This window comes from Columba livia, chromosome 1 (assembly GCF_036013475.1).
Source record: "Columba livia isolate bColLiv1 breed racing homer chromosome 1, bColLiv1.pat.W.v2, whole genome shotgun sequence".
Classification (NCBI taxonomy): Eukaryota; Metazoa; Chordata; class Aves; order Columbiformes; family Columbidae; genus Columba; species Columba livia.
In genome coordinates, this window is record NC_088602.1 from 30088068 (window position 1) to 30114037 (window position 25970).

A 25970-nucleotide genomic window follows, 5' to 3' on the forward strand; every position below is an offset into this window, starting at 1 on the left:
TTTGATTGCTTTGTCAGAGGATGCAGATTAAACTTCCTGACAGTGACGTCAGGGTAAGAACAACAACAACAAAATATTGACTGATGTCTCATTTGCATAATCATGTCCTAAGAATTTCTCTACATGAATGGCATTTCTTTATCTTCTCATGCCTCATAGGAATGCAATCACTACTTTGGCTGGTCGCAATCAGTGCTTATGCTGCAACAAAACCTATTCAATGAATGCAAATTTTGCATGCGGTGAAAATTTATGGAGAATATGCAGGGTCTAAGTCAGATGGAAATACTTGGATTCAAATTTAGGTTAGATTAAAAGATGATGCACCAAATTTACAAAAAATTCTATTAATCCTTTGACAGAAGCCTTGATTTTCTGACTCAGTTAGTTTTGCAGGCCAGTGTTGCCCGGGTGACAGCATGGCTCAAGCGCGTACTCATAAAAAAAAAAACTCACTGTTAAATCTGACAGGGGCAACACATCTGGATTTAACTGCATTTACATCTAAATCAGCTGAAGCACAGATCTTTATCTTCGTTCTTGGGAAACTCCTCTCTCCAGTTTCATGCCTCAGAGAAGCAATCATAGCTATATTAAATGCATAGTATCAAAATTGCTCTCCTTTCCCGTATTTTAAGAACTTCCCAAAAGATGAAGAATATCAAGCAGTTGCTGATACCAGTTCTGGGGAGGCAGAAGTCTTCCAGACTGTTACCTTCATGGTCTGAAAGAGAAGCAACAACCTTTCCTGAGGATTCTTCTTTGCTTGATAACAAGGTCTGTTCTTCTTCCACCTTGCCTTTTAGTCCATGAAAGGTAGGAGTCCTGTGGTATTGCCACTACAAAGTTTCACTAAAAGCACTGATATTCAGCATCTAATTTGTGTATTGGAAATGCCCCACCATCTAATCTTTTCAAATATGTATGGTTTTTGAAACGGTAAATGTCATTGTAACCACCATATATGTGTATCAAACTTTGGGATGTTCTTTTTCTTTAGTATTGAGCTGTTGTCTCAGCATTGCTGCATCTGTTGATTTTCTCTTTTCTCTTTTCTCTAGGACATTGTGCATTTTTTGTGTGTCTTTGCAGAACTTCAACGGAATATACAAAGTGATAAATAGTAAGTGACTAGGGAGCAAAGTGTAGTTTCAGTAAATACTTGTTGTGACTGTTTGCTCTTTTTCTTGTTTGGACTGTTTCAATTAGCTCTCTCCAAGCAATCTGCTCTTTTACGTAGCTGTATAGACACAGCAGAGTTAAACAGAGATTGACAACTGCACTTTAGTTTCTGAATTATCTAAAATAACACAAGGCTCAATGACTTTACTGTCCACTCACATATTTTATGTGTGATTTTTTTTTTTCTTTAAAAGCAGAGTGGTTTCACTTTAATTTTTAAAATATAATAAAGTATATTATTCTGAATGAGATAAACCAGCTTGATAAAACTTTATGATACAGAAAGAATACCTTGTCATCTAGAGTTAGTCAAAATTTTTCTTCTTTGACACCAGAGCTTTAGTTTGTTTCAAGGATGATTTGACATTCCTTTGTACCAGTCACTTGGGTGAAATGTAACAATCAAGTAGATAGATTTGTATACATGATAGCATGGTATTCTGGGGATAACAATGCATTTTGACAAATAAGTTATTGTGGAAAAGTTAAAAGGTGTGCTTTTCTTTTAATTGTATCTATCTATACATCTGATTTTATGGGGAACTGCTGTATAGTTAATACAGTTAAACAGAATGTGTACATTGGATTTTCTAACTTGATTTTTCTACCCAGTCATAATGGCTCAGGAACTGCTGGAATGCCAGGGCTAAATAACAAAAGCAGTTTTGGGAGTGATTGAGTGGTGGTCTATGGAATACAGACCACTATGCTAGCTACAGAGCAAACAGAAACACTGAAAGAAATCATAGAAGAAGAAGAAGAAGAAGAAGAAGAAGAAAAGGAAAAGGAAAAGGAAAAGGAAAAGGAAAAGGAAAAGGAAAAGGAAAAGGAAAAGGAAAAGGAAAAGGAAAAGGAAAAGGAAAAGGAGAAAAAGAAAAAAAAAAGTCACTTAAAAGAAAAAAATATTGAGTAAGTGAATTCAGATTCAAGTAGCCAAATGAGCAAACAAGGTATGTGCTTTGCCTTGTCAAAGTTAGTAATCTTAGATGCCATTAAATTTTTAGTGTGGTCTATTTGATTAGTGTGGTCTATTTGATCTGCTTCTCACAAGCTCCTTCTTTGGGAGGTCTTTATTTATGATTTAATAGCTGCCTGTGAATTTGGTACTTTGAATCAACAGACTAAATATTCTTCTTCAACCCGATTTGTCATTTGATGAGTGTCTTAGTGCAGAAGGAAATAATTCCTGAATAAGACCTGGTTTTTAATTACCAGCCATCTTAGATAACAGTAGCATATTCAGTCCCCAGCAGTAACACTGGGGAAGAGACCTGTGATCTGTGGTGGCTGAATTATAATTGCCCTGCTGTTTACTTACATGGGGCCACTTACAGGTATATGGGGACCAGAGTTTGACTATCAAGACAGCACTATTCAGGAAACATCTTTCGATGCAAATGCATTATAGGAAAATATTTTGAGAAGACATAGGGCATTCCTGTTCTCACAAAACACAGTAGAGACATTTGTGACCTTTAAATATATCAATTATTTTGTCCTTTAACTTTTAAAATCCATGGAGCTATTTAAATTACGGTAGGTACTCTGAAGAAAAGAAATTAATATTCATTTTTACAACAGGAAAGGAAGATTATATATTCCCACTGCCTGTAACCAAAGCACAGAAGAAATTATTCATGTCTGAAATAATTGTAAATGACTCTTTATTACTCCAAATGAAATTCTAGCATAAAATGCAGCTACTGTATTGTCTCATGTGTTTATTAATCCTTCTTTATTTTAACACCACCATGAACAATGGGAACCACACATATGTTGGCACAGAATTAAAGTGGCCCAGCAAGCTTTTTTAAATCTTGGGAATGAATATGCTTGAAATTGAGAACCCTCTTAAGAGCCTGAAAGCTTTTTTTAAATCAGTGAGATGTCAGCTTATGTTTTAAAAACATAGTTGAAGCAGGGTAGAAAAAACTATGGCCCATATGAAATGGTTTCAAATTGCGGTATACATGATCAGATATACTCTTCACAGACGTATCTTTTTCTGTGATTTCATGAACAGAATCTTGGTAGTTCGCTGGTGGTTTTTGTTTGTTTGTGGGTTTGTTTGTTTTGTCTTTTTTTTTTTTTTTTTCTCTTTACCTTGTAGCTCTTTATAAGTCCAGATGAGCTTAGAAATCAATCTGCTATTGAAAGGGAATGTCTGATCTTGAAAGCAGTTGCTTAGTGGAGTTCCCATTGACATTATTGACTCAACTCTTTGTCAATAATTCCTAAAGCTCCCATTGATTTTCTTGAATAACAGGTTTCATGACTATGATGTCACTTAGAGTGCCTTTCTGAGGCTCACTATAGAGTCTATAATTGAGGACCAGTATCCAGTGTAGCAAATCTAAGTGTATGTTTTAAGATGTTGTAGCATATGTTTATTATCCTGTAAATCAGAGTTCTGGAGGAAATGGATACAAATTTATATTAGAACCTATCTTTCCTGTTGAGATCTTAGGATGCTTAAACATTCAATTGACACTTCCAGTGGCATTAGCAGAAATTTTCTCTGTAGAGTCTGTGGGGTGATATCTATGGGCTTTCAAAATAATTATTTTCCCAAGTACTCAATGCTTGAGCAGGACGAATTATGAAAGTGCTTTTGAACATGGTAAATCTGGATATTCCTGCTTGCTTTTAAAAAGTTGTTGACTGTCTTAGTAGTGAGAACTGACCAAATTCACTCTCTACTTATCTCTAAAGCATACATCGTGTTGTCATGGTCACAAATACTAGCAATGCTCAAATATGCCAATAATAGTCCATGTTCTCAGTAGCTTTCAGCCAAAAGCTAGTCATCAAAACCACTGTATTAAATGTTCTTACATTAATCTGGGATAAAAACTAACATGGAAAGATACAAATGTATTGGTTTCTGTCTGCACTATTTTGCCAGATGAGTGTTTGGAAGAGTGTTTTACTTTACAGCATCCCTTACACAGGGCATCTTTGGATTGAGTGTAATAGAGCCTGACATCTGAATCCACCTTGTTCCTAGTAGTGCTGTGGTATCAGGTAGCCGTAGCCATCTTCTGGTTACCATCGGGTGAAAGCCTGAGCGACTTCTTTCAGCAGCTGAACTCCACTAGACAGAAACTGTTCTTCCCCACTCAGACTTTTGTACCTGTCCAAGCTGATCCCAGGAAGCTCTTCAGAAAAAAAGAAAAAAACACAAAACCAAAACGAAACAAAACCAAAAACCCAAGAGCATCCTGCAGAGGCCCGCGGGACTGCGGGTCCGCACGGCGGGAGGCGGCCGGACGCCGGGCGGAGAGCGGGCGGGAGCAGTTCAGCACCACGGTCAGCGCCAGCCGGCCGGCGGAGGCACCGCGGGGGTGGGGAGCGGGAGGAGCGGCCGCGGGAGGGGGAACTGCTGCCTGGATGCTGATGGTTTTTACGGGGAGCAGCAGTCAAATAACCGGTCAAAGGATGATATTTGACCTCCCGTGCTATATTTTAAAGCCAGGAAAGGATAAAGCTATGTCAGTGACACAAATGGAATAGAAAACACACTTCTATGTTATCATCATGTTCTTCATACCGTGTTAGAGTGAAAGCAGCTGGAAGGATAATACAGTAAGTGGCAAAATTATCTGAGTTATACCTGCTGATTACCAGATCTAGGGTTAAATTAAGGAACTGAAAGAGAAAAGGTATAGAGGGCAAGAAGTTATACACTATGTTCAAAAAGATCCACTCTATATTTCACCCCAACTCCCACCGAAGAAATCTGACAGATGACATCCCTTACTGTGATGGCACAGGTTCTGCAGTGAGATTGATCCGCAGCACTTCTATGTATGTCCTTGGAGGTGAGCAAGAAAAAATTAGTGAAACACTAAAAAAATGCAAAAGTACAACCAGCATTGACTCTTGCTTTCAGCCAAAAGAGGACGACAGAGACTGGATGTACTCTAAGACTCAGGACTGCTTGAAGTACTTACAGGATCTGTTAGCCTTGAGGAAAAAATACCTTGACAACATCAAGAACTTGAAATCCATGCATATGGCTGCAGATTCCCCAACATCCACAAAATCATCCAAAACTGGAAAGAAGTCATTTCTTCCACTTCCTTCCAAAGAGTCTTCTAAGGTAATTCCTAAGAACTTTTGCCATGTACTTGTTCTTAAACCGTGAGCAATTACCTGTATGGCCTCTGTTGTTTTTGTACTTTATTGGTCTCAGCTGTTTGGCTTTTTACTGTTACATCATTTAAAATGTTGCTAAATACCTTAAGATTCTTTCTGAGTAGTGTGAAATCAAGTATGCATGACTGGGCATGGAAAGAAATATATATATCTATGTTTGTGTGAGGTGGGAGAAAATAGGAGAAGGAAAGAAGTATGAGAGTATGGGAAGTATCTGAAAACATGTTACGAAAGAGCAAGCTGTTCTCTTGATACTCTGACAGGCTACTTAAGTGCCCCAGAATTCTTCACTATGGTTATTTATAGCTGTTAATGACTGACAGGCACAGTAATCCCTAAGTTTACTGGCAGCCTTTTTATTGGCATAAAATTATTTACACAAAATAATTGTAAATTCATTGAAACAAACAGGATTTTTTCTGTCTGGTCAGATAGCTTATCAGTGATATGTTTATCACCAGTGCAAGCTCTACTGTTAACCTGTAGGCTATGAGGAATTTTTAAGGGTTACTTTCTTAATAAGTTGGCAGTTATTTTGAGACTGTAATTCTTCACCTTTTACTGTAATGATACCACAAAAATAGCCAATATCATCTTTGGTACAGACTGTCTATGTATTCTAGAGAGAAATGCATTGTAAAGATTCCTTCTGGTTGTGGTTTATAAATTGCGTGTTTCTAGACAATTCAGTCATTAATATGACTCTGGACTTGATTTAGTGAGGACAAAGGAAAGGATTGCAGCAGGTGGGATGATCTGTTTAGGTAACACAACCAGAAACATGACTTTGGCAGCAGACTGACAGGTTACCCAGTGCAGTCTTTAAACTGGATATTAATGGGGATGGTGAGAAGAAGGGATGTATGGCTGACTTACTGATTAGACCAGGTAGACTTTACAAAAAAGTTGTTGCCACATTTTGACATTCTATCACAGCAGAATGTCGGAATGGGTGAAGCTGAAGCTCTGTTGCAGGCATTATTTATTCAAAGGACAAGGCTCACATGTATAGGGCTAGGTACCACGTTTTTTAATTTTATGTTTTAATCTAATACCCATTCAATCGGGGAAAATTTCTCTTGGTTTTATTGGGTTTTATGTCATCTTTTTAATGCTTTGAATGGTGGTTCTCAGAAGGTAGGAATAATAGTAGGAAACAATACTCAGGTCAGTGGGCTGGAGAAGATTTTATAAAGACATTACTATTTAGGGCCAGAGAAACATACAAGGAGAATGACTGATATATAGGAGAATCATCTGGTGGTGCCAGGAGATGAATCTCCACACTATAGATACAGTCTATGAATTGACTTTGTGCACTGTCACACAAAGATTGGCTTGAGGCAGTGGAGATTTACAGCATTCCAGTTCCCTGATGAGCTGAGCAGTGACGTAGCAGAGCGGTACATGACTGACCATCAGCCAGATGGGAAAAAATGAGTGCAAAAGGGTGCTAAAACCATGGACCAGGAGGCTGGGAGATAGTTGCTGGACAAGTAGGCTTCATGCAGGTCTGTGAATTTCTGAGATTTGCCACTGAAAATACCACTTAAGAAAAATGCCAAAAGCTTAACCTGGGTTTGGCAAACAGGTGAATCTCCCACAGGCTGAGGCTAAGATTTCTGTCCTCTGACTGTGGCCAGCTAGCTCTTATGTATGAACAGCCCTGGTACTGGCTGGCACACAATGTCCACCAGCCATCCCCTTGGGAACAGACAAGAACATCAGCAGGATATGGCACCCATATGAGTCGTTCCCGACAACACAAATGGCAAGGTCACAGCTGCACAGCCCTGGCTTTGCAAAAATTAGAGAAAGGTAAAGAAGACTTCTAGAATAGCCAGAATACTCTACTTCCTAACTACAAATTTTATGTTCACAGATTTCAAGGTTCATCTTATCAACAGGCTTCAATGGTTTTGTTCCTAACTATCTGTTTCTGTTAAATTACACGTCAGTGGAAATGCACTTCTTTCTCCTACCTGCTGCATGATTAATGGGAAGGTACTTTGCCAAGACAACCCTGTCCTCATGGGAAGTTTAATCGTCAGACTGCTGGGGCCAGACTGCAGGCTGACTGGATTCAAAATTTGCCAATTTGGTCTAGTGAGAGATAAGAACAGAGAGGTGTCTCAGATGCTGGAAGTACATAGGCATTTATTTAAAATGTCTTTTAACCAGTAAGGGCCTAGTCATAGTAGCAGTCACTATTTTCAGTCTATGTGTGGTAGCAGTTACCTTTTAATACTTGTGAGGTTGTCAGTCAACCCATAATGTCAGGAGGACAATAAGCTAGCTCATCTCTCTTCCTCCACAGAATGGGAAGCAAGTTGGTCCTTCAGAGATGTGATACAGCAGGTACCTTTTGCTTGCGTGTTTGAAACCCAAGGCAGTATTCATATTGTCTCGGTATTGCTGCCTGGTAATACACCTAGCTTGGACCGGCAGAGAAAGTATACAGCCCTTCATTAGCTAGAGCCTGGCAGGAAATATTCATCCCACATGGGACTACAGAATTGCTAACCGAGGCTTTATGACTGCTTCAGCATTTATAGACAGGCATTTGCTTTTTTATCAAGATAGGCTCCTAATTGTAAACCCTGTGGCTTTCCTGTGGGAATTATCACAGTGTTGAATGACTCATATTTTAACACTCACAGTCCTTTTCCATTTCAAAAAGACTTTAGCAATTTAGATCTGAATTCATTTCACCTAACCTAGTCATTTTAATAAGATGCTTAAATTAGTATCCGAGTTACCCCACAATCCCTCTGCAGCTAAAAGAGCTGCCTGCAGAGGGGAATTCAGCCTACCTGAGGCCTGACTCATCTTCTGAAGGTACTCAAGCCCTGCATTAATTACAGAAGGAACCCTGCATGACTACATTTCTAATGTGTGTATCATTAGGTGCCTACCACTAGGTAGAATAAATTTGGTCACAAAGCCCAGCTGTCTCTTAACCACCTAATTAAATGTTCTGATACAGTGATTCTGAGGGATTTTATAACACCTGGCTAGCAGTGCCCAAGTGGAAGATGTTTGGTGTTGAGCGTGTAACCAGATGGACGTTTGTTAGGTGGCTGTCCCACTTTCTTTGATGACTACAAACTGTGGAGTAATCTGGACCTGTGTCCTTTTCTGACAGCTTGAAGTATTCAATCAAATACATTTTTTGCAGCTTCCTTATACAGTTTGCTCATTAAGAAGTCATTGTGCCCAGCCCTTGGCTAACTTTCCAACCCCCATCTGATCAACAGGCATCCATGGAGAGAAAAGGCCCACAGGCCAGTTCAGATGTCAGAGAAGCAATAGCTTTCTTCGACTCAGTTATTGCAGACCTGGATTCAGAGAGGTGGCGAAGAGTTCCTGATGTGGATTTGCCAAACGTGGATGTTGATTTTGATGGTGAAGTATAAACCAGCCAAAATATGATTTCTTTTGGTGTGCAGAGGGCCGAGGGAGGAGTGGCACATTTGCCTATTTAATAGACACAGTTTTCCTCCAAGTTTTGTTTCCCAAATCTAGGACTATTACATGCAGTGTGTGAAACTACAGCAATATATTGCTTGTTCCCTGTTGAAAGGGTGCAACTATTTTACATGTGGCCATTACAGGAGCAGATGTAGCATGTGTAGTGCTAGAACAGTGCTTCTGCCCAGGGCTGAATTCCACCCTTGCATCTCTACCCCAAGCTGTGTTTGGAGGACATCTAAAAAAAAAATAGATTTTTTTTCTTAATCTGATTTTCATTTTGCTGGTTGAGAAATGCCTGGATGTTTTCCCTCCAAATAGCAAAAAAAAAAAAAAAAAAAATTTGGAGATTAGGCCAACTAGTGGTACATTTCCCTCAGAAAGGATGGCATTTCCTAACTAAATGAAGATGTGCCTGTTTGAGCTCGCCATCTATCCTGTATGATCAGTGAAGAGAAACAGAAATTTCTCTCCATTGTCTTGGGCTAAGATGGATATCAGCAACAGGTCAGATTAGCTGTGCCCTAAAAGTGTGTATAAAGGGACTGACTGGCTCTGACATATGTATTTACACTGCAGGCATTGAAATATTAGATAGTATGAAACCCACCCAAGCAATGTCCTGCAGTGAAACCAGGTGGGTTTCTCAGCATTATCTTCAGGAAGGACCCAGCAGGCACCCTGTTCTCTCACTGTGCATGTAAAAATATCACTGGCAAACTGTTAACACTGGATTATCTTCCGTCTTTCAGTTGCTACCAGCACAAGCGAACACAGTTTACATTCAAACTGGATCCTTCGTGCTCCCCGAAGATACTCGGAAGATACTGCTCAAACAGCAAAGGCTGCAAGTCAGTCTCAAAGAAACAGCCAGAGAAGAACAACTGGCTCTAGGAAAAAGCTGGAAAGACATCCTATGTATTTGCCCAAAGCTGTGGAAGGGGCATATAGCACTTTAAAATTTAAGCCCAAAACACGTAAAAAAGAATATTGAATGAATATTCTCTCTTCAGCTGAAGACAGAATATATGAAATAGGGCATTGAAGACTTGATGCCTTATTTATTTATTTATTTATTTATTTATTTATTTATTTATTTATTTATTTAATGTTTGACCCAGCTCTTACAGTCTATAAGTGATGTGTGTGGTCACCGAGGGTTTTTTGTCTGGGACATATTTCAAGCCATTGCTATTCCAACACTGGACTCGTATGAGGGTTTAACTCACCAATTTCATTGTGCCTAACACTACTGCTTTGTCATTCAACTTGGGGAGAACTCCGACGTGACAAGCATTTTTTCTAGTATTGTTATTGAAAGCAATGATTCAGAGACTCCCTGGTGCAGTATTTTTTCTTGTGACTCCAGTACTGCAAAGCAATTAAAGCAAGTCAGCTAGTATGTTGGAGCTTTTGCACCAGTGTTTTCAACTTCAGAGCAGTGAACCAGAATTTCCTTCTTTCTCTTTTTGCATGAGAAAAAATGTGTGTGCCATCATTGACTCTGTGATCCGAGAGTATACAGCAGCACTGAGGTACAAGCAGACTGTGGTATAAGCAGAAAAAGCTGCAATGAGGGAATCAGCATTAGAAACCTGTGTTTGGAGGAGTTGCTCCAGTGTGTTTTGAAAAAAAAAAAAGCTATCTTGTACTCCGTTTGCTATTGGGAATGTTTCTGTCCTGGGATACAACATCAAGCATCAAGGGATTCACTGCATGCACAAATGTATGCAACACTTTTTCATGTGGTTACACCACCTGTTGGTTTTCATCTGTTTTAACACCCTGTTGCCGAACTAGGCACCCCAGTATACACTGGAAAAGCTTAATGTTTTGGAGAAGAACACTTTGTGAATAAATTGGAACAAAGGCGGAGCAGAAGACAATTTGCAGAAAGAACCACTGCATCAGCATTAGATCATACCCAATGTTTGGAATTCTGCTACTTCATCATTAAAGACTACATATTAGGAAGAATGCAGTCTAGAAATGTTCCTCTTCAGGTTCTTTCATCTTAGAGGTGACATACCTTTCATGTGATACTTGGAATACCCCATACTCTGCCAGTTTTACTGAAGTACAGCAATTTAAAAAAGCATAGAAAGTGAGAAGGATCTAGGCCCTTATGGAAATACTACTCTATAGCCCTTCAGATAGGTGAATACCATTTCCATCACAGGCATCAGTCTGAGCCATATCCCCCAGCTCATGCTTTGTCTCTGATTGTTTTCATCTGATATTCATTTGGTGGTTCACTGTGGCAGATGGATCATTGCAGCACTGGTATGACCAGCTGGTGATTCACGGGCAGTTTCTTGTTTCTGCGTTCAGTAGTTTTTGTGTCCACAGGCTTGGATAAATTTCCTAAGGCACTGGCCATCAATATAACCTATCTGATACACCATAATCTCCATAACCTTTGTGTTCACCACACAGAACATTTGGCAGGTGGCAATTCTTGCTGATTTTTCTTCCTAGTGTTTGAGACCAAGTTGTTCAAACAGCATTTCTGCCACAGGGTGGAAGTACCTCTCTTGGATCTCACTGATGTGGGACACTTTCTGTCATGAGATAGGAGAGTGCCAAAAAACCACATTGTCCTCCATTCAGAACTGGCATCTCCTGTTTGATTAAAACATTTTGTTTCTTTTTCTAGTGGTGTTTGTGAAGGGGAGGGTAAGTTCTTTCTGTACCGCTTTAATTCTGGAGGTGCTTTTGCCACCCTTTTTCTAGTCTGTATCCTCTTCAAAATGACCTGTCTAACTGCCATCATTCATACATCTTCATGAAGAGTTTAAATTAAGGTCCAGGTTTTGCTTCCCTTCTGTTGGTGCTTCTCATACTTAGTCTGTTTTCACTATACAGGTAGTGTTGTTGCCTTTGTACCTCCCCAGTCCTGCCTGCCCTGAACTGAACACCATAACCGTATTTAAAACTGTTCTGCCTTTGACATAAGAACATTTAAGGCCAAAACCTGCACATTTTTGGCAATTGTGTCACCCTGAAACCCCGCTCCAAGCAGAATCTCATACTGAAGTTGCCGAGGAATATTTTTACTGAATGTGTGGTCACCTTTCTGCTACTAGAACCTGCAACATGAATGGATGCTGACAGAAAACCTCACTGTCTTTTTGAGTTACTGTAACAAAATCAGGCATGTGCATAATTAAAATACTGATGAAAGAAGAAGACCATTATTCCAACAGTGTTCTATCCTGGTCTGTGCTCCATGTTCATAGTGCCAAGGTTTTACTCACTGCAGTAGCTAATCTTTTGGTATTGTTTTAAGGATGCATTGTGTTATGCAGAACCAGATTGCTTCAGCATGTTTGACCTTCCCTGTGGCTTCTTGTGTGTCCTTGTAAAATGGAGAGATCTCTGGTGATCTGCTGTGACAGAGGATAAGGTTCCCCCTGCTGTCCAGCATACAAACTCCAGTGTGAAATATGTGTTTGCTGTAATGAATAAGAGACAAAGGGGTGAAAAAATATTTGTAAATTTGGTTTGGATTCTGTGTTTTGTTGGTTTTGGTTGTTTCTTCCATTTCTCAAAGCTATCTTCAAGTCTGTCATCATCTTAGAAAAAATTTATTAAGCAAGTAAAATAAAGCAGTTTTTCTCTGAGAACATTTTCTACCGTCTATCCCATAAATGCAGGCATCTTCCTTCTCTTAGCATATTAACCCTTGTGATCTCCTCACTGGCTGTGGCTCAGCTCTAACAGGCCTATGGAGAGTGGCCCTAGCATCTCAGGACACTCTTGGGGGAGATGGGAGCTGAGGGTTCATCCCAGAACCTGGGTGTTGTGCTACCTGTGCTAGAACAAGGCAGTTGAGCAGAAAGGGAGCAGGAGAGAAGAAAGGGAAGTATTTCCATCCCCAGTGTTAGCTGCCTCCTCGGAGAAGGGTTTAGTGTGGATGGCAGCACCCTCTGCATTGCCCTGGGACAGAACTGTGCCTCTGCCTAACAGCAGCTCACTCTTGGCAGATTTCTACATAGTTTCCACGAGCAGTCCCACAAAGATGCTCCTCGGCTGGTCTGAATTATTCGTTCAGGGCCTTTGGAGGCAGAGCACTCTGCACTGACACTAAAGTGGCTCTATCTGCCTTGGTTAGGCCATCTAAATGACCTTCCTGCAATGTGTAGTTATTTTTAGGCATTAAAACATTGAAGTTAAGAACCTACTATAGGTGCTCTGACAATGCAAATCATACAGACGAATTATTATTATAATGACCAGCAGAGCTCTGTATGACCTAGATGTCTTTCAGAGGTTATTAATGAGCTCTTTCAGCCATGCCCCCAGGCCCTGATAATGAAGTACATAAACTAGGAGCTCTATTGATCAAGGCCACTGTGTGTGAGCATTACCGCAGCACTGATCCCCAAAAGCTCTTTCCCAGAGTGCATTGGAGTAATAGGCAAGATCTTTAGGAGACCATCTCTTATTTTGTTGTTTCAAATTCAGCTCAGCTGAAGTATTGGGGTATTTCAGATTCCTCTAGCTAGTGTCATTGTTGAGCACTAGTTCTGAAGGGGCTCTGGCTATGAATTTCGTCCACATCTATCCATGAGAAACCAAAGACACTGTGTACAAGAATCCAGTAACTGGAGAGAGATTAAGTCTGTTGGAGAAATAGTAATTTTGTCCTTTTGTGTTGAGCAATTCGATATAATCATGATGCATGTAAGTGAACTGAAAGTGTAAGCGTCTTTGGCAGAAATAGAAGAAATATAGCCAGCTAATGGAAAGTTGGCAGCTGGACAAGATGTGCACTCAGGTTTGAATCTTTCAGTGCCATAAAGTTACAATGAAGGCAGAAGGTGTCAGCACTGCATTAAGTAATGCAGGAAGTCCTCCAGGGTAATGCATAGCAAAGATATATAGCTATCAGCTGCTCCAGAATGAGTGAGGTGTATTAAAAATAATATATTAACACCTGGTGGATGTCTTCAAAATTTTCACAGTTGTAGGACCAGTTTGTAGTTCTCTTTGGGCAAATTCAGGAGAGCACCTCTTCCGTTTCCATGGTGGAACAGTCCCACAAGGACATGAAAGCAGCACAAACCCAACCAGTCACAGCAGTATGTGTTCAGGGGAACCAAGTTGCATCAAGTCAGTGGAATGGGTCTTGACTTATCCTGAGTTCAGCAGCTAGAAAAACATGTTGTTCTGAAAGAATTTTGAGGACAAATCAGAACATATGAGACTGGCTGCTTCAGACCAGGCTGAACAGCAGAGATTAGAGCCTGTTACTTGATTAGCAGTAATCTAGTGCATGGCAAAAACTTTTCTACTAAGAGGCTTATCATATTAAAAAATTATCCATCCTTTTTAAGGCAAAATCAGGCACCATTTCCTGAATGGCACAGTGATTATGATACTGTGACCCCTGTCAGAAGATGAGGTGACCTATCAGAGAAAATATAAAAAGAATTGATGGAATCAAAAGTTATATGTTCCACCCTTTTATTAAAGCGAGACTGAGAAGGGAGGAAGACCTCACCAAGAAGCCTATGGCCAGTGCTAGGGAGGCACTGCAAGTGCTGCTGAAGTCAAATGTGTGATCGAGCAGAAAACTTTCACTAGTAAATGCTGGGAAATGCCACTTGTGTCAGGGCAATAGCTGTTGAAGGAGATTTCTAGAAAGGTAGCTAAAACTGTCCCTTGGCCACACGGTGGCAGTTAATTCCCAGCTATTCTGCAGCCCTCCTGTTTGTCTGATCAGCAAGAGAACTGGGGGTGAAAGGGAAAGGGAAGTGTTTGGTCCTGCTTTGTCAATGTGTGTTTTTGTTATTCACTTCTAGGGTCCTTTATTCACAAGCATTTGCACGACAGTTTCCGATTAACATTAGTTTTGTAAATGAATTTATTCTTCCAGATAGATGATTCCTTAGGAAATAAATATCCATGACATCATAGGAGAAACTGGGACCTCGATAAATCGTGTCTGAGCTGCTGACCATTTGCTCTGATTGTGTCTGGAAACAAATGGACGAAGTAATGTCATTGCCAGAAACAATGCACTATCAGACACAGAAAATATGAAGATGGATTAAAAAATAATAAGCAGAGGATTTGAAGATTCAGATGTTCAATCTTGAGATATGCCTGAGCTAAGAGTTTCTGACCTGATTTTGATGTTCCTTCCAAGGCCCAGGAGAATCAATATATGAGGTTTCTAGCTTCTTGGGGCCTGTAATGCTATTATTCCAGAATTTGCTAATCCAGGCAGCTCAATTAGTCAAAAGCTAACCTGCTCCTGCATCAGCTGCTCCTGTGTCTTCCAGGGGTATGTTTATATTTAGTACATGCATGCTAAACTTACTGAGTTTTGGTGGGGTTTTGTTTGTTTGTTTGTTTTTGTTTGTCTTGTTGTAGTAGTTTGTTTGGGTTGTGGTTTTTTGTTTGTGTTTTTTTTTCCTTTGTTTTATGCCAAAACACTCATTTACGGGAAAAAGCAAAAGGAATATGTCTTTGCACTGGTTATGATTACACATCAACAACAGGAGCTTTCATTAGTTCAGATGGTTGTGTGGTCCCAAAGTGTTCAGATTAATGAGGTTCCCTGCATTAATAAGGCTCAGGTATAACTTCAGCACTGGGACTGCTCACATGCAAGCTTTTAGTCTGGGCTTGCTTGTGAGTTGATGTATGATACTGTGTTCTTGTTAACTGACAAACGCAGTGCTGTCATCTCCAGATACTTGTATGGGAACCAGCACAGGGAGAAGGAGTTTGATCAACAATAAAATACACTGTGCTGTTCCTAAATTAAAGCTAGCTTCAGTATCACTTCATTGTAGAGAACTGATTCATCACATTCTTACCCTTCAATAGCTTCACTTTTCAGTTTCCAATACGCAGAATTATTTTTTGACCCTGTTGATATAGGTCTTTGCTGTGCCAGGAAAGTGAACAGTTCAGTGGAAGGACTCCAGTGTGAGCAGAGCTGACCCATAATTACAGCTGAATAAACTGAAGTGAGTATATTCAGGGCCAGATTTACAGTCACCCTTAGTGGGATTTTCAAAAGGCACGTAACTAGCATCAGTGGGAGTTAGGTGACTCTGACAATTGCACTGGTGCCTGACTGCTTTTGGAAAAGATGGTCTGGAGCCAAACTAGAGCAGACACAGCTCCACTTCTAAGAATTAAATTAAACTCACAAGAAGACCAGAATTAGCCCAGTCTGTCTGCCTCTCAGCCTAGTAACTTTAAGCCCTCATGTGGCATAATTCTGGAAGAAAGAATTGTCCCACACCTTTGTCAGATTTTCACAGCCCTTGCTGCTGTCTTCCTTCAGGTCTGTCGGTTTTTACTTATGCTCTCATGTAACCTGGCCCCTAAGGATTTGTTGATAATATTCCAGGAAGTGCAATTACTTAAGGAAACAGAATTTCTATGAATGTTGTGTGAATACGAGAACTGCTGCTGCTCTTCTGTTCACAGAAGCAAGTCAAAAGGCTCTTGCAAAAGTACCCCTCTGTCAGGGGATACTTGCACATGACAACACATTTTCCACAGACAAGCTGATATGGCAATATCCCACCACCCTTACTGTTCCTTAGAAAAAGATTTCTGAACTGTTGAAGTGAAATATGAAAGATCAGAGTCTGATATCCTTCACTATTGCAGAATACTAGAATTATAGAATCATATTATAGAATAATTTGGGTTGGAAGGGACCTTCAAAGTTCATCTAGTCCAACCCACCTGCAGTGAGTAGACACATCTTCAACTAGATCAGGTTTCTCTATGGTAGATCTGGAGCTCATCTGTCAACTTTAGGGAGCTGAAGGGAAACAGAAGATGAGAAGAAATGAAATAACCTAGGAGAGATCTCAGTATGAAGAAATTTAGTGCAAGCATTGCCTTTTTAAAAACAGTATTTGGTCTTTCTACTTCTCCTATTGTGTGATGCCTCACAGTGACAAAGATCCGCCAGACTTGCCAGGTGCAGTTGGCATGTGACTTATGGAGAGTACCTCATCCCAGAGGCTGGGCGGGCAATGGACTGCACTTGGCTGCCTAGACATATCCTGAGACACATACAGATGCAGGGTGTCTGAGCTGGCTTGACAGCAGCACTCAAAGAAGTGAGTAGCCTCCTCCAGAATCTATAGATTTCAAAACTGAGGCTGCTCTGTTAGAAACAACACCCCCTCCCTTCAACATCTCCTGAACAGCTTCATGTTTTCACCTTGAAACACTTAGTTCAGACTCAGACCAACAAAAATGCTTTTATCTTTGTTTTCTTCAGAGTAATATGCCCTGCTCTGCTGTGAAAGGACAAACATTGGGATTTGTATTTCTCTGTGGGTCTCTCAGTCCTGTGTACCATGGCCTCTAGACATTCAGAACTGATGTACTGTAAAAAAAGAAAGGAAGAAGAAAAGAAACTCACATTTGGTGTGCCAGAACAGCAACAAGCAGGAGCAACTTGGATGCTACAAAGACCTGAGAACACCTGCCTTGCAGAATCTGCAAGTAGGCAGCTAAACAATGGTAAGTGTCTTCCATATCACCGTTAAAGATGAAACTATATGGTGAGAGAACACTTTAAAAAAATTAAATAGAAAGCTTTGTAAGTCAGGTTTAAATGCCAGTTGTTATGTGGTTTTCCCCAAAAAAACAGTTGCCTTTCACTCAAGTCTGATATAAGATCCATTAATTTCCCCTCTTTATTCTGTCAATAGTTTAGCCATATTGGTTCTAAAAGGATTCAAACTACCCAGAAATTATTTTCTTGTAACTTTCTTTAATTACATTGTGTCTTCAAAATTTACTATGTTTTCTTTATGGAAACTTGAATTACTGATGTAAAGAATGTAGAACCAGGGGTCAAAATGAGCAGAGCTATTGAAAAAACAAATGCACACAAAAATGAGCTCATTGTTGTTTTCTTTAGAGGCTTGTCATTACATTTTAACTAGCATTTCAAGAGCTCTGTTTTTCCCCTTTTATTCCACGAGGTATAATATGTTAAAGTTTTCCCTCCCTTTACTATGGATTTATCAATTCCTGTCTGAAATCTCTTGTTATAGAGAACTTTGGTAAAGAGACCCAGGAAAAGTCAAGTTTGTATTTTATTGTCCAGAAGAGAAGTACTGGTCCTGGATGGGGACTCTTGTAATGAGGCCAAAGGGAGTTAAAATCTGATTATGTGGTGAGGAGGATTATCAATAGAATTGGGGCCCCCACAGCTCTGCACTTCACCGTTATAATTAATTCTGATCAGCATGTGCCAAAATTCAGTGCTGAGTCATATCCCTGTAGAAGTTGAGCCTCTTGTGCTCAGTGTAAATCAGGAAACAACTCAGAAGAATCAAAGATATCCCACATTGATGGTGACAGACGCGTTTGTCTGTGAGGTTAATAATGGCTTTAACCTATTGACAGCTTCACCTTTTCCCTCTGGGATTTCGTGGTTTGCATATCATAAACCAGGCTTGTTCATTTGGACATCCTGCATTAGAAAGTGGTGAATGGCTGACAGAGACCTTCTTGGCTTGATGCTGACCCACCACTCCTGTCTTGGGTGGAGAAAAGCTCTGAGCTAAGGCCACACTAAATGCTGATGATCCTTTCCAGGGAGATGGCCTTGTCTGGAAGAGTTTCCTGAGCCAGTGAAGGGACCTCTGTGTAAACAACCCTGTGCTGTGGTGTGGGCTGGGAAAAACTCCATCAGGGGAAGCTCATGCAACTTACCTCTCCATGGGCCTGTTTCACTGACAGGAAGGATGATTTCATTAACAGACCACAGAAAGTACATTTATAGCTCAAAAAACCCTCACAAACTTCACAGCATGTTATTAACTGAGCCCATTACTTTTTGGTTATGCTCTTGTTCAGCAGAAAAGGTAAAAAACAGGCCCATGGCAATGGACATCCTAGAAATGCTGATGCTTATGGAAAAATGAGTAGTGAGCTTTCTCACTAGTAATTATTGAAACAATAGTTTCAGTGGCTGCGAGGTGGTTTGTGTGGCACATAGCACTGTTCCTCAGGAAAGAATTTCCATCCCAATCTGCATTTCTTGCCTTAATTATTAATATGAAGACTAAACACAGACAGATGGTAAAATAAACTCTGTTAGGTTGGTGTGAATCTGAAGTTCCTTCCACCAACATAACTGGGAGCAGCTACTGAGCCAAAACATATAGAAAGCTCTTGATGTGAGTCTGAGATGTCACAGTTTGCACAGAAAAGATCTGAGAGTCAAGTTCTTGGCCGCTGGGGCCTGTATATCAAACTGGAGTGGATGGTGACATTTGTAGAGATTTTCTGGCTCTCTCCAGCATGCATACACATGCCTAGGTTGGGCCTCACACTCATTTTTGTCTGGATCTGGCAGTTTGCTTTCTGTGCTGAGCTGATAGTAGTTTTGTCTTTCAGACGTTTACTTGTGTTGTGCCTGCAAGCCCGCCAGAAACACCCAGGCTGTTGTGCTTGTGCTCTAATTTTCTGCTCTCAGCCTCTGAAACGGGTTTGCACACAGTGTGTTTTATTCCTCCTTCTTCCTACAGTGTAACCGTATTTCTCCGGTAGCGCCTTACTGCATTAATGTCAGGAGAACAGGAAGAAAACCGTGATGATAAGTGTAGCCAAAATACAAGAGGATGCAGAGAAAGAGGACTGACTGATATAAGCATTTTCTACTAGATATAAAGAAGTGAATACATATGAGCTCTTCCGTACAGAGTACATGGGCTCATATTCAACCTGTGTAACTCTGGCTGGGATGACTCTTAGCAGTTAAAGACTCACGTGTCTTGTATAAGCTGTGCCTTGGGTCCCTGTGCAGTCCCTGGAGGTTGAGAGCTGTTCATACAGGCTGTTCATCTCGGGGGTGGGATGGGCAGGATGAATCACCTTCTGAAAATACCTTTCTCTCACAGTCTATAAAAAGACTCCAGGCAATTAGCTCTGATGACATGCACAACTTTTAGCAGTCCAAAGGTAGCTGAAATGAACTGCAAGTCTTTTCTTTGCAACATGTATGGTGTCTTAGATTGATGTGCTATTCAGCCTGCCTGCTACCCAGAGCTGCTCAAATCCACTGCCCTTGATCGTCAGTAGAAAAGAGTCACATACTTAAGCACATTGTGGGGAGCCTGAATATGCTTCTGTCCATTCTCCTCTAGTTTTTATGCTGCTTTGATGATGCTTACAGGGTCATCAGAAAAGGGTTACAAATTAGATCAATCTCAGTAGCTGCACTGGAAAGGTATTTGAATTTACCACTGGTTGCTTTATGCCATTAGTATTTCAGATCTAGAAAGCAATCATGACAGGACCTGTCTCTTATCAGGAGTCTCACTAGGTAGATAAGAGTGACATTTAACATAGGGAAGCGCTCTAAGAGATGAGCATTCAATCCTGAATGTTCCCTGTGTAAAGGAACATATTATTTAACATAACACAGTGGTATAGGTCAAGGTTTTCCAAAACTTCTAGTGATTTTAGGTATTCAGGCTAAAATACTTGGTGATCAAGTCCTTTGAAGCATCTCAAACTGGGCATTCAAAACCTACTTTTGAAACCTTGTTAACTACCCCTCTAAACCCATGACATCTTTCTTTCCTTCTCAGATTCTCCCCACTCCCACTGGGCCAGAGACTCTTTCTTACACAGGTTTTTGTAGCATCGAACACACCAGGACCACGATCTTGTCTGGGCCCTCTGGAAGCAGCTCAAGTGCAGAGGGACACAGGCTACACACAAGCTCTGAGGAATAATTGTTTGTGGTCTTCCACCTAGTTTTCTAATCTAGACCATTTCTGGATTTTCTTTGTGAACAGGGGAGGAGAAGAGAGCTGTGCACTGAGTTGAAAATGCTTAGGATAAACAAACATAAAGAAATAAGGCTAAAGGACTACATTTTGTTTTCTCACATGGCCTTTTTTTTTTTTTTCCCCACTTGCATTTCTTTTTGAGGAACCACGCCTTCTGGAGAAAGCACAGAGGAACCCCTGCATGCCCCCTGTGTTCCCCTCAGCCCACCACTCCAAAGACCTATTGACAGGGATTGATGCAGTTTCTTTATTGTTCCTTCAAAATTAAGAAGTTTAGAAAATGCTGAGCCCTGCTTTTTGTCTCTCCTGTGTTCACCCCTGTCACTGGCAGTATAATTTTCAGAGGGAACTAGATTGGATGATTTTCCCTGTATGTTACTTGAAATTTGTATTTCTGTATTTTCAGAACCCAGGCAGGAGTGAAAAACACCTTCATGACCTATGCTGTGTATGATGATGTTACTGATTTGAGAATCCTGTGACATGCTAAGTAAAGACAGTTTGCTACTTCTCTATGGCTTAGAGAACATTGATGTCTATCATATGCTTGTAACCCCTCTGTGAGGGGAAAGAGGGAATCATTTCCCATTCCAAAGTAAGTCCTGTTCACTCATTCATGAGGAGCTCAGTTCAGGTACGTTCAAGCCCACCCTAGAGGTTGTCCCTACATGGTGATGGAGAAATGGACACCACTGCTAAGGCTAATGGAGAGCATAGCATCTCTTCATGAGCAGACAGTGCCTTGTTCTCTGAATTCATACTTGCACAAGTTCAATAGCCCTCTGTTTCTCCCTGTGGACAACCAAAGCTCATGAGAGACAAGCAGCACTTCTGTGTGGCTTGCCCGAAACTAGCTGTGATTTTCATTAGTAATATCTCAATACATACAGAAACCTCCACAAAGCAAAGAAAAAGGGGTACCTCATTCTAGTAAGTTAGTTTCTTTTCCTGATCTTTGCTCAAGACATATCTTTTAGGTCAAACAGGTAGTATGTCAGTTTCATCAGTGGCTAATGTGTCCAAGATACTTTTAGTGTCTGTAGGTCTTTGGAAATGCTATGAAGTTCTGATCTGAAATAAATGCACCATCTTTTGTATGGAAAGGAGAACAGATAGAGCAATGCTTCTTCACTGCTATTTTGCCAGGGGACACCTTTGTCATGCCATGCCAGGTAAGATGGAAGTGCTACCTCACCTGTACTGCACCCGGCCATGCATGCCCTGACAGAGGAAACCTGTGAATAGAGGACACCTTCTGGGGAAGTGTAGTCACATACCAGGACACATAATATAAAATGCTTCAGTTTTTAAAATCCGGGCCCCTCCTACTCCTCCCTGTGTTTTTCTTCTGACATGGCAGTGTGTTTCTACATGCCAGTCTTTGGATTAAATAGATGGGAAGCAGTTACATGAGCAGCACAGCTGGCAGATCTGACTGGTAGGTAGGGTGGTGACAGTTCTTGTGCAGGCTGGGAGTGGTGTTCCCTTAACCAGGGCAATCAAAGCTAGAAGAAGCTGTATGAACAAAGCCTAAGCTACTTGTGAGCCATACCTGTATGTGTCTAGAAATGCTCTGCATTGGATTCAACACACGATTTGCATTATCTATGCTTAAAAGTGCCTGAGATATGAGATCTTGGTTGGTATTTAAGACCTATCCACTTGCAAAGAGACAACACTGGTTGTTCATTTGAAAACCAGGATTTATGTTCTGTACGTGTGTATGCATTACTGTGAGCATCACATTGTTGTGGGCAGTGGGAATCATAATCAAAATTAATGGTTGCTACTCTTAGTCCTATGGCTTTAACTTTATCATACCCAAATAGCTGTGGTTATGCAGCTGGTGCCTGTATGCAGTGACAGATACTCTATAAATACCACAGACAGAAAATAATTGAGATAGCATGAAAGGGTCAGATGAACATTGTATTTATGGCTTTATAATTTCATGTTGGGTGTGGGAGACAGAACTTGCTTTTCCAGCTTTTAGTAATATAATTATAAAATTGCCTGGTGTTTCCATTTCTGAAAGTCACCCATTTTCTTGCACTTTCCACCCCCACCAGCACATGCACACAGAAGCTTCACAGTTTGAAACATTTTTACTCTGGAAGAAATTCTGAGCCAGATGTTGAGTTTGGTTCTTCTGGTGTAAATCTGGAATCATTATGCCTTGACTGAATATTTTTGTGGTTCATGAAGTTGCAGGAATACAAATCATTATTAAATCTGGTTATAATTATCCCTTATATGGGATATTTTATACCAAATAGTCCTGTCGATGATCTAGGTAACAGCAAAAATGCAGGTTGAGCCAAAGCGAGAAAAGATGTTTCATCAATAAACTTTAAAAATGACAGCATTTGATGTAGAATAATCTACTTAAATCATTAGGCCACAATATGAAGATATGACTGCTTTTAAATTAGGTAATCTAGAGTCATTTGCCAGAGTTCTTCAACAGTGAAGTGACAATGGAAATTTTTAATCAAGAAGAGGAGTGCAAAGACAGAGAGAAGCATGTATTATTCCTTGTGCTGCAGAAGTTTAACAGCCCAAAGAGGAAAACAAGAATGGACACAATTCAGAAAATGGAGCCTTTCATAAAGGTAATAAGGTGTGTTCAATGATTTACAGAAATGAGGAAAATTGCTTACAATTTTTTCTGCCAGTTTGGAGGTTTTTTTCATCTACCATCAATATTTTAGAAATAACACGCATTACAGCCTTGAATTTTAAAGAGAGATAGAGATGGATGAGTTGGATTGTCCTTTATCTTCCCATTCATGCAGGGCAATTATCTGTGAGTTCAGTCAAGGTAGGTGACTATATTTTATACAGGTGTAAATGACTGAAGGGTACCTCTCAAGTGTGATTCAGCTGTCATACTTTAGGTGTCTGTTTTCAGGTGAGATGAAATACACTGCAGAAACGACTATTTATTCTTATTGACTATAAAAGAAGCCTGGAGTTGCCAGCTCAGATAATGGGAAAACATAATAAAAATTTGTAAGAGAGTATTTGAGAAAGAGTGTATGAGTATGTAATGAAAGAATGCATCATCACTATTTCACAGACTAAAGCAAAATGAATATTGTATGCACCACTGCCATCTCATGTTTAGTAAGTGCTTATCTTTCAGCCTTCATGTTATCTGAGTGTATGATGTTAAAACAGTCTACCAAGATGATTTATGTCATACACAGGAACATGAGCGCACTCACATATGTTCTTCTCTATTCTTTTCCCTAGACAGGATAAGATGAAGCTTTTTGGGAGACAAAGAACTCTTCAACATTGTTGTGAAATTGAGAAAAGAAATCCTACTGGGATATTGTGTAAAGTGTGTGAAATTAAGGTAAGGTGAGAGAACATCCTCTTTACCTCCTGTACAAGGATCAGAATAAACTATGGGTCTCAGCAGCACAGACACTTTCCCACGAGGGAGACAGCCTGCTGAATATAAATATCGTAGGCAGTGAGTCATCAAAGATGATGTCATTGATTTATGCAAGGATTGCAGAGTTTGGTTTTGGTGGGAGAGATTTTATTGTCTAAATGTAGCCAGACCACGATATGCAGTGAGTTTATTTTCTTCTGATTGTAGTAGAGCTTTTGCTTAACTTTTATTTGTATGGTGGGGTGCATTGGGTTATATGCTCAGGAAAAATACGTATTCTGTGTCTCATTTTGTTTCTTTCAACTATTTTGTGTACATTTTGTCTTGAAATAAGGTTGTTTTTTTCAGCAGTTATAGAATTCCTGCAGTTGCTTTTACAACCCAAAGAAGAGACAAGAATTGTTTTCAGTTAGCTTTCCAGAGAAGTGTCTGAAGTGGAAAAAAGGCACCACATCTTTGATAGATGGTGTCAGATGGGACATTGATGTTTAGAAGGATGATGAAGAGGAAGAAACAGTTCATTCTTTGTCAGAATGATATATCCTCAGATTCTAGATATGAACTGCTGATGGCTGTCTACTACCACCACTAGTGTTCATACATGCACACACACACATATATATGTACGCTGTCTGAAGATGGCATGTCAGTTTTAAGGATCATGGATTTAGAACATTATAGATTCATATACAAAATGTATTCATTTACAGTCTCAGATGTGCTGCAGTTCGGTGGTTTATTGGGACTGTCTTTGGCTTCTTTTTGAACTCTTCCAATGGCAATTAGACAATAACTGCACTTGGGTCAACCACAGGATTTCAACAGGCTGAGGCAGCCAAGTTACTGCCATTTCTACCAAACCACATGAACTGAAACTATTGCTTTTCTGGGTTCATGAGAATATTTGTAATGAAGAAAGCATCATCTCACAAGTCACTGAGGTAGCCTTCAGCGATATACAAAGGAGTTTTGTATAGCAATAAAAAAACATAATTGCATTATGATGTGCAGAATCCTTTTCTGGCACCATTTTCACAAAACTTGTTTTCTGGACTTACTACAGTCTCCATAAAACCATGTTGTGGGCAGAAAGTTGTCACTGAAGCTCAGTTTCAACATGATAGCTGAAGTTTTTTGATTATGTGCTTTTATATTTAGTTTGGGAAATTAAAATGAATTTGATCATTGCTAATTTGCATGTGACAGTACTTGGGTTCAGGCAGGCAGATCTCATCTTCCTTGTGATGCTTTATGGCTCTCCCTTGGCGCACCAATATGAACCTGTTGCTTTTACTTCGGTTGCATTCACCAAGAATGGGACAATGTATGTGCATGTTGTCACAAGAACCAAAACACCCCCACTTTCAGACTTCTTCATAGAAATATTTCGAACTACTAGATTAGCTTATATTTCTTTCCTTAGAAGAATAAAATAGTCACATTTTCAATTCATTATTTTGATGAAAAGTGTAACAAAAACATTTCTGCAGGCAAAATAAAATGAAGGTTCACTGAAATAGCTCAGATTTCCTTGAAAGCAGAAGTCTGGTATCTGCAGAGTCACAAATCTGTCCAAATTCAAGGCACAGAGGTTAATAGTTTTATCATCTGAGGACTCCTCTATAGTCAGTGTGGAGAGGGAGATTTCCAGAATACCTTCTTCAGAGTTTCAGAGTTCAGAGCACACATCAGGCTCTTAGAGTGCCTGTCTTTATCCCTTGACTACAAAGTGAACTTAGAGTGACAGTGTTCCATACATTAAGTGTGATGACATCTCTACATTAAATGTCTTAATCTAGCGTCATCAGTGATGATATAAACATTGGTCCCCCTGAGATCTTTCCTCGAGAATACAGTACCAGCAGGGCCTTCTCTCAAAGTCAGGGTGAGAAACAGGGTTGCACATCATCCAGTGTGTCTTTATTTAAAAAAATAATTTCTTGTCTCACCCTTATATC

The 25970-nt window shown here is 40.1% G+C and overlaps 1 protein-coding gene across 1 annotated transcript; it reads left to right on the top strand.

Annotated features, from left to right (window-relative positions):
* Positions 1 to 1079: 1079 nt before the first annotated feature.
* C1H13orf42 (chromosome 1 C13orf42 homolog) lies at positions 1080 to 12414 on the top strand. Its single transcript, XM_065053066.1, has 3 exons — positions 1080 to 5284; positions 8598 to 8745; positions 9564 to 12414. The coding sequence occupies exons 1-3, from the start codon at positions 4871 to 4873 to the stop codon at positions 9803 to 9805; spliced, it is 804 nt and encodes a 267-aa protein (XP_064909138.1). The 5' UTR covers positions 1080 to 4870; the 3' UTR covers positions 9806 to 12414.
* Positions 12415 to 25970: the final 13556 nt, after the last annotated feature.

What these genes read in the sequence shown, in the direction of transcription:
- C1H13orf42 (XM_065053066.1), top strand. Translation starts at nt 4,871, where the DNA reads ATGTTCAAAAAGATCCACTCTATATTTCACCCCAACTCCCACCGAAGA. An exon ending in CTTCCAAAGAGTCTTCTAAG is followed by an intron (nt 5,285 to 8,597) that starts GTAATTCCTAAG and finishes TCTGATCAACAG; the next exon opens with GCATCCATGGAGAGAAAAGG. An exon ending in CGTGGATGTTGATTTTGATG is followed by an intron (nt 8,746 to 9,563) that starts GTGAAGTATAAA and finishes TCCGTCTTTCAG; the next exon opens with TTGCTACCAGCACAAGCGAA.